This window comes from Typha latifolia, chromosome 14 (assembly GCF_019914945.1).
Source record: "Typha latifolia isolate L0001 chromosome 14, TyphaL0001v2, whole genome shotgun sequence".
Lineage (NCBI taxonomy): Eukaryota > Viridiplantae > Streptophyta > Magnoliopsida > Poales > Typhaceae > Typha > Typha latifolia.
The window spans coordinates 4,886,544-4,895,610 of record NC_133099.1 but is presented as its reverse complement, the minus strand read 5'-3'; the positions used below and the strand labels follow the sequence as shown (position 1 = coordinate 4,895,610).

The 9,067-nt window shown below is 37.6% G+C and overlaps 1 protein-coding gene across 1 annotated transcript; it reads left to right on the top strand.

Annotated features, from left to right (window-relative positions):
• The first annotated feature begins 2,744 nt into the window (after positions 1 to 2,744).
• Positions 2,745 to 5,198, top strand: LOC140801513 (ACT domain-containing protein ACR8-like). Its single transcript, XM_073156692.1, has 6 exons — positions 2,745 to 3,135; positions 3,229 to 3,274; positions 3,376 to 3,558; positions 3,648 to 4,223; positions 4,310 to 4,414; positions 4,517 to 5,198. The coding sequence occupies exons 1-6, from the start codon at positions 3,074 to 3,076 to the stop codon at positions 4,883 to 4,885; spliced, it is 1,341 nt and encodes a 446-aa protein (XP_073012793.1). The 5' UTR covers positions 2,745 to 3,073; the 3' UTR covers positions 4,886 to 5,198.
• The last annotated feature ends 3,869 nt before the right edge of the window (positions 5,199 to 9,067 follow it).

Here is a 9,067-nt window from a genome sequence, read left to right as displayed (position 1 = left end):
GCTGAGGCAAACCTGAGCTACTTAAACTAAAAACAGCTCACTATTAGCTTCTCGCATATCCCTTCAATTTATAACAAAAGTCAAATAATATTTAAGCTTAAAAAAATAAATTAGAGTCTTCTTATACACAGCTCCATTTGTATTTTTATTTGTATTTTATTTTATTAATCGAGGGGGAGAGGTGCGGCGCACGACGGTGGCCATTTAAAGCTCTTTTCCAACCATCTTTGGATCAAGATCATGGTGGATAACTTATCACCTCATCATGCGGATTAACTTACTAATGTATATTATTATGTTGTTGGTGCTAAAAGTAGAAAAAAAAATAGTTCTTTTTAGGTTATGCTAGTGGTTAGTTAAAGGTGATATAATAATGGGGTTAATTTTTGCAATAACCACCTCATTTTTGACATATTTACTTTGAATAGCGTTAGATAGTTTCCGTTATGTTTCAAATAATTTTTACAAATTTTTTTTATCGAAATAAACTACCCTTCAAACTAAATACTATACAAAATTCTATTTCATTATAATTATATGTTAGATTAATATTTTACTTTGAAGTAAGTACGTAGATAACATGATTTTTTATATCCGTAAGTTAACAAAATAAAATAATAATCTTATTAATTAAACAGACATTTTTTTTAATCATAAGTTTAAAAGATTGTATATTTCGATATAAAAAAAATAAAAAAGAAAAGAAACAGTAATACAGTGCTTGCTAACAGATGCTCTTTATTTTGAGTTACCATTATTATGAATATTATAATTAGTATTTGTGAAGGTTGGTTGGCAACTACTTATATTAATCGTGCAAGCGATCAAGGGAGAGGGGAGAGGGGAGAGTCGTGGAGGTAGACGCACACATCACCACCACCAAATGAATGCTTCCCATCCTCGTGCCTTCTGACCCCAAATCACGTGGCGGATTCACGAGGCATAATCAATGCGGTCGTGATCGACCGAAACCTCGCACGGATTGCTGTGCGTATTAATAAGTCGGGGTCGTGACGAGAGCGTGGGGGAGAGGGGAGGAGGGGTTGGTTTTTATGATAAATATTTTGCACGCCGCTTAGCTAAATGATTGTCTAGTTTTTAGCTCCTAATTAATATTAATTTTATCCCCCTGGGAAGTTTTATATTTAGATCCAAGGACGGAATATTCCGTGAGTAAGAGTTGCTGTTTTTTTAGAATTTTTATAAATTACACACTATATTTTATTTATTTTATGATTCATACATATGTGTATTTTATAATCTGACGTTTTATTTTCTCCTATAATTTTTATTTAATACCCTAAATTAACTTAATGATACTAAAAAATAAATATTTTATTATAATATATAAAATAATTTATAAATAAATATTTTATTATAAAATCTTCTTCATTCTATTTTTCTCTTCCCAAAAGAGAAGAAGAAGAAATGAGGAGCAGTGGGAGAGGAAAAGATAAGAAAAAGTGGTGGCAACGACAGCGAAGAAAACAGTGATAGTGAAGGAGGTAGGTGGAGAAGATAGTGGAGGAATATAGAAAATGAGAGAAAATGGTGAGAGTATTTTAATAACTTAGTCGGTGTTAGTTAGTCAAAATAATGTCAGGATATTAAATGAGAATTATAGAAAAAAAGAGAGAAGCCGAGTTATAAAAATTTCAAAAATAGAGTGTAAATCATAAAATAAATAAAATATAGAATGTGATTTATAAAATCTTTTTTTTTTATTTTGCGTGTGAAGTTTGCTACAAAGGAGCTGTATCTCTTTGGAAAATTGAATTTAAAGTTAATTAATCACCATTAAAATGAAATTTAAATTCAAAAGGACCATTTTTTATCTTTGTATAAATTGTTTATAATAGTTCAAAAACTACTCAATGTATAAGAAAAATAGATCTCCTTTGCATTCTAGTTTCAAGAAAGAATACAATTTTAGTTGTCTACATATGTTTATTAATTTTAAATAATAAAATGTTAGATTTAACTCAACAGCCCTTGACAATTAAAATTCTATTTATTTTCAAATAAAATAAAATAAAATAAAAGTACCTAAATTATTCTTGGATGAAATTGACTAGCTAAGAAGATAATAATACTATTATAGGTATGACTTAGCTTAACTAGGAGTTTTATGATTATTATGCATATATTGTAAATTTAACTCATCTATATGATGACTACAAATTAAGTGAGTCAATAGTAGGGTATGTTTGGGATAATAAAAGTAAAACACAGTAGTCACATGATAAATACACAGTATAGTAGAGCGTTAATGATGATTAAAGAAAAAATATATGGTGTTTTTTTTTTAAATTTCGTAGTCTATTTTCTCTAACACAAATTAGAAGGGGTTAATTTGGTATTTGGTCTCTTATCACTTCCGTTTGGATCTTACGATGAGATCAAAACAACCGTAACGCCAACCGAGCCGACCCGGACCCGGACCCACCGCGCTATTGATCGAAGACAAACACTCCGGATCCGGTCTAACCGAACCGGATCGGAATTCGGACCCATCTTTACACCTGCACCTCCCGGCAAGCCGGCACTCTCTTGAACCGGAAGCAAAGCCAAGAGGGTAAAGCTAAAGTAAGCTACCGGTGACGTGTCATCCACCTGTACGTCCTGTGGGCCAGGACGTGAGCTGTCGGCTCATTGGTTGGCAGACGCAGGTCCCACCACCCATGTGATTGTCGGGCTCGCGGGTCGGACCTTTAAATATGAACCCGAGGGGTTGCTGTGTGGCTCATCGGCGTCCTGCCCTTTTAAAAGCTTAGAGAGCGAGCGAGCTGTCGAGAGAGAGAGAGAGAGAGAGAGAGAGAGAGAGAGAGGCGATTGCAACGAAGAAGAGAGGAGAGAGTATCTACCATTGGGCTTTTCACCTCTTCATAGTGGCGGCGAAGGCTTTTGTTAGTATTCTGCTCCTGTTAGTGTCGTCCTCTTGTGGGTATTTATTTTGATTAGAGGAGAGGGAAGAGAGGCAAAGGCAAGAGAGTTTTAGGGGGAGAGAGAGAGAGAGGTGTAGGTGAAAGAGAGTAACAGAGGAGCTTAGGTTTCTCTTTCTGCAGTAGAGAAGATGGAGTGGCCTACTTACTTGAACGAGTATGAGAAGCTTATTATCCGAATGGATACTCCTAGGTGAGTGTTCTATTTTCTCCTTAGATTCTATTCTATTCCTCTGTTTCAATTTATAAGCTACTTGCTAACAAAATGCTGTACATTGCTTTGCAGGGTTGTAATTGACAATGCCGTTTGCCCCACTGCAACTCTAGTTCAGGTAATTGATTCAAGCCATGTTTAACAACTGAGATGTGAATCTTATCGTCTACTTTGTTAATGGAGGACTAAGAGAGAGAGGGGTCTTCTTCTTGTTCACAGGTTGACAGTGCTCGGAAACATGGAGTCCTCTTGGAAGCAGTCCAAGTCCTCACCGACCTCAACCTCACCATAAAGAAAGGCTACATCTCCTCCGACGGCCGGTGGTTCATGGACGTCTTCCACGTCACCGACCAGTTCGGCGCCAAGCTCACCGATGAGAGCGTCATTTCCTACATTGAGCAGGTACCAGTCGCCAAAGCTCGACTCCGTCGTCTTAAAAATCCGATTTTTAGAGGGCCCATTTGCTAAATTTTTGTCTTAAAATGTTCCAGTCGTTGGGCACATGGAACGGCCCAGCGAAATCCACCGTCTTCGAGGGCTTGACGGCGCTGGAGCTCACCGGGACCGACCGACCCGGTCTCCTCTCAGAGGTATTCGCCGTCCTCGCTGACCTCCGTTGCAGCGTCTCGGAGGCGAAGGTCTGGACCCACAACGGCCGGACGGCGTGCCTCGTCTTCGTCAAAGACGAGGACTCGGGATTTCCCATCGAAGACGCCCAAAAGATCCACCGCATCGAGTCCCGCCTCCGCCACCTCCTCAAAGGGGAACACGACAACTTCCATGGCGCCATCACCGCCGTCTCCTCGATGTCTGTCGCCCACGCCGACCGCCGCCTCCACCAGATAATGTTCGCCGACCGGGACTACGAGCCCGCCACTTCCACCTCCATCCCCGAGTCCAAGCCGTCGGTCTCCGTCCAGAATTGGATCGAACGAGGCTACTCCGTCGTCACCGTTCAATGCCAAGACCGGCCCAAACTGCTCTTTGACATCGTCTGCACGCTCACGGACATGGAGTACGTCGTGTTCCACGGCACAATCGATACAAATCTCGATCAGGCTCACCAGGTTTGATCCTTTTCTTATTCGAAATGAGTAAATCTCGCGTTAGATCTCCTTTGGACTTCAACTCATTCCTTTGTGCGATCTTGCAGGAATTCTACATCAGACACACTGATGGGAGTCCCATTAGCTCTGACGCAGAGAGGCAAAGAGTTATCCAATGCTTGCAAGCCGCCATCGAGCGTAGAGCATCAGAGGTAATTAACCATCAAATTCCCTCTCTTTTTTTCCTTGGAAAGGTCTCATTTGCTACTTCATTTGTAGATCTTTAGCTTATGTTATGTTCTTGTTTGATTCAGGGATTGAGATTAGAACTATGTACTCTAGACCGGCAGGGGCTTCTCTCAGAAGTAACTCGAATTTTCCGAGAGAATGGATTACTAGTAACGCGGGCGGAGGTGTCGACGAAGGGGGAGATGGCCACAAATGTGTTCTATGTCACCGATGCCGCTGGCCAGCCTGCAGATCTCAAGGTGATCGACGAGATACAGCAAAAGGTCGGCGCTGGTTGCCTCTGTGTGAAGGAAGAGCAGCGGCCACAGTTTTACCGGAAGGCGTCAGGGGACCGGGAGGAGGCCAATGGTGGTGTTGCCATTGGGCTATTCCACCTTGGAAGCTTTGTGAGGAGAAATTTGTATAATTTAGGATTGATCAGATCATGTTCTTAGGATCTACAAAACAATGAAGGACTAATTCCTTGCTTCAAATTGGTGCTGTACATAACGGAGGAGGAGAGAAGCAAAAGGAAGGATACCTAATGGTTGAAGAGGGGGGAGAAAGATCAAAGGTTACAGAATTGAAAGATATACATAGAAGGGAAGGATGAAGAGAAAAATTGAAGTGGTTTCAAGTATGAACAGCTGCTCCTATGTGAAGATATAATCTCTTTCTTGTTGCTGTTCTCTCTTCTTTGTCTTTGGGTACATACACTGTACATAAAGGAATTGATGCTTAATGCTAATGTTTGATTACATGAGGAAATGAGATCTCCTTCCCTTCTTTTGAGATAATCCTTTTTGTCTCTCTAATTATTCTTCATTCTTCTTTCAAGTTAGACTTGTTAAGTATCAACTTGAGCAATTTCGCAGGACTTCTCCTTGAATTAGTTACAGAAAGAGACCAAGGTCTATAACTTAGAAAAGAACTTGTGTAGCAGAATGGCAATGTCATCAGAGTGTAACATGTCATGTAGTATTCTGCCATCAAATTTATGGTTATTGGCATTAAAAGGGCAGGGCAGGCATCCATTGCTAGAATATATAAAAGGCAAAATCCAGAACACTTCAGTTAAACCTACTTTTTAGATTTAACAAGATGTCTCAAACTTAAAATTAACAAAAAATGTTAGAATATTAAAAAATAAAGACTATCATTATCTAACAGTTTAAGATGTTCTAGTAGTTGATAAAATAATATCCATTGCTACTGAGATCTGCTTAAGTTGAAACTGTATAATGGTTTCATGCACATTGGAAACCAGGAAGTAATGGTTGAATGAGATAATTGCCATTTGGGGGGAACCTGTGATAAGTTGGTACCTATCTCGGACAATTTTAAATAATTAGTAGGCGTCTGTAATGTCCTCCAAAGGTTTATAATACCCATCTTCCAAGAGATTTCTAGGAAGCTTCTTATTTACGAAAATTATTCAATACTATCCTCTGGCATTGAATTACATACCGTACTTGCATTTATAAAGCTTTTCATCTTCTCCCAAGACAAATTCACTCCTGGATACAAAACCTTTCATGCATTTCCAATTAGTTACCTTCAAATAAACAAGGACACAAACTATGCATGTTCTCTTCAACCATCCTTTTACCTGAAATGCAATCCTCATTGGGTTTTAGTTTTCCAACATTTGGTAAGTTTCTTTGATCTTTCATTGTCATTGGGTTCATATACTTCCCATAAGGAATTGATGCTTAGTACCAATGTCTTATTAAATGAGAAGATGCTATCTACCACCCTTCTGTGGAATTCTTTCTCGTTGTCTTTCTTGTTAATGCTCTTCTACTTCCAGTTAAACGTGTCGTCAGGAATCAAGTTGAGCAAATGGGAAAGAATTCTGTTTGGTTAAGTTTAGAAAGTGACAGAGGCTTGCAACTTAGAACATAGCAACTTGCTGAGAGAATGTAATGTTATCACAGTATATATATATATATTCTGACCTTCTTCAGAATATTAGGTTTATTTTTCGAATTTATTGATTGAAAGAGTGGGTGGATTTCAAAACTTCTTAGAGTAATAGATTGAATCGCTTTGATGAACACAAATCACTATTTTGTGCATAGTTATTATTAACTCATAAATTACTTTAAATTTTTTTAAAGCTATTTTGAGGAGCCCAAAAAATAGATTTAACTTACATTAGTGGAGTTTTATATTTTAAGATAAAAATGAGCATGACAGAATTTAAACTCATGATCTTTGATTATGATACTATGTTAACTCATCAATTATTCTAAAATCTTAAGCTATTAGAGATTATCACTTCTGGGCTAATATATTTTGATGAGTCCAACGAGTGGATTTAGTTTAAATGAGTGGAGCTTTATATTTTCAAGCAAAGTTAGGTATAGTAAGATTTGAACTCATGACCTTTAGCTCTGCTATTTGAGAACGGTGACTTTTATATTTTATATTCTAATAGTTACAATATGATAACAACTGAGTGTCACATTTAGGATTTAGTTTCATATCATGAAATAAGATGGAAAAAAAAAATAAAAAAGGGTTTATATAAATATTTGTGTCCTCACCTAGTAGTTAAGCTTTTAAATTGAATTGTGTTCAAAATTTGTACCAAACCTTATTTTACTTTATCTAAAATTTGTGTATATCTCAACAAGTGGTATTAAAGATAATGGCGCAGCAATCCTAAACTACTCTGAAGCGGTTTGGTGCAACCCCAATTTGATGGCTCTGATAGATATGCAAGCTCTATAGATGAATCATAATAGTAATGCAGTAGTCAGTATGTTATCCAACGATGAAACTAACCCCTGAGATTAGGCTCACGCATACTCAATATTATCTTAAATTATCTAAAAGCTTCAGTGGAACTTTCATACTCAAAGTAGATCTATTAAAAGTCTTTAATCGTATGGAGTGGAGCTTCATATTTGATTGCCTCGGAAACCTCTGTCTCCAGATGGTAAGTAAAATTCAAATCAAACAACATATGGGTAAAATCGTAATTTTCCAATACAAAAACCAGCTAGGCAGTTTCTTTTTATTTTCTTCGTCTTCTTCTTCCAACTCTCGTGTTTCCTAGAAATTCTTATATTATATTTTGGACTTACGATCACCAAGCAGCAGCAACCAAACAACAGTAAGCGCCAAAGAAGTTTCCCAACCAACACCGTAACTCCCGTCCACCGATCTTTCCTTCGTCCTCTTCCCAACAACGCCAGAAGAAAACGAACAAAATATAAAAAATAAAACTCCTTACTTCTCTCGCATCTTCTTGTCTCATCCTCTGTCTCCTACCTCCCCTTTCCCTCCTCTTCTCCTCGTTCAAACCCCCTCCCCAAAACGCACGGCGGCGCGGGGCGCGCCGCGCATGGCGGCCGTGCTGAGCTGTACGCCACCACCTCCGCGTGTCGTTGTCCGTCAATCACGTGACGAACTCCACGCCATTACTTCTTTTTCTCGCCTTTTGATGCAATGCCTTTTGTCTTCCTACTCTCACATGGTTTCTGATCAACCAACTCCTCTTCTTGATTACTCTCTACTATTAACTAACTAACTCTTTGGTTTAATTTCGAGGTTCATATTAAATAACATTAACGCCCCCTTCCTTGAGACATATTCGTAATCTCATCCCTCCTTTCAAAACAACTAAGACCTTACTAGAGCACCGTGGGCTAATCATGGCCAAGACACATGTCTCGTAGATTCTCTATTGCATTTCTTTGCTACTGCCAACCTGTTTGTATTATTTAAACATCCATTATGGCTGGACAGAGATTCTTGTTTAGGGTTTTGTGCACTTGGTGGTGATCTCCCCAAGGAATCCAAGACCAGGATCTTGGACTTGATCATCTATGATGCTTATATATATATATATGTATGCTATTATAAGATCCTTTCACAGGCCTAGCTACAAGTAGACTAGTTCTCTTTAGACCTTCACAGTTGATGACAGGGACATTTGTACAAATAGTGAATATTATTTTACATTTATGAACAGTAAAGTATTAAATCTACTCTATTATGATGATATAGTTGGCATAGAAACTAAGAATTCATTATTTTTCCCTTATATTCTCGATTCTATTCTTATTGGACTTTTTATATAACTATTAATTGCTATCTTAAGAATTAAAAAGTAAAACGAATTAGCTATAGGTTTTCTTCTCTTAGGTTTTCTCATCTTAGATGGGCTTGGACCTTAACTATAGTATGTTGGGTTGGGCTTGGCCTTAGTTACCATAGGTATAGAGAGAGAGATAGATTCAATTGTAACAAGCTAAGTAGGGAAACGTCTTTAAGTCTTATAGTATCATATCATTTTTTTTTCCTTTCGAATTAGGAGAATACCCTTAACAATTTATTAATAGGAAATTTTCACATAACATCCAATGTTTTAGTGGTAGTTTTATGATTAATAGCCATCTTTAAGCTATTTGTAATACCACACCTCATTTTTGCCTATAAGTTTCATATAGACTTATCATTATTTGACTAACTACCTTTAATCCTATATTATGATTTATTTAACTCTACAAGAGCTACTTTCTAACCTAAACTTATACTAACCAAATTTATTAAAAAAATACTTCAAAAGAATATGTTCTATAATAAGTTGGGATTTTATACGAATGGTGGTTTAGGGTAGTTTACAA

Excerpts from the sequence above, each read along its gene's own strand:
- LOC140801513 (XM_073156692.1), top strand. The coding sequence starts at position 3,074 with ATGGAGTGGCCTACTTACTTGAACGAGTATGAGAAGCTTATTATCCGA. Across the intron at positions 4,224-4,309 it reads ATCTCGATCAGGCTCACCAG|GAATTCTACATCAGACACAC; the intron begins GTTTGATCCTTT and ends GCGATCTTGCAG. Across the intron at positions 4,415-4,516 it reads TCGAGCGTAGAGCATCAGAG|GGATTGAGATTAGAACTATG; the intron begins GTAATTAACCAT and ends TGTTTGATTCAG.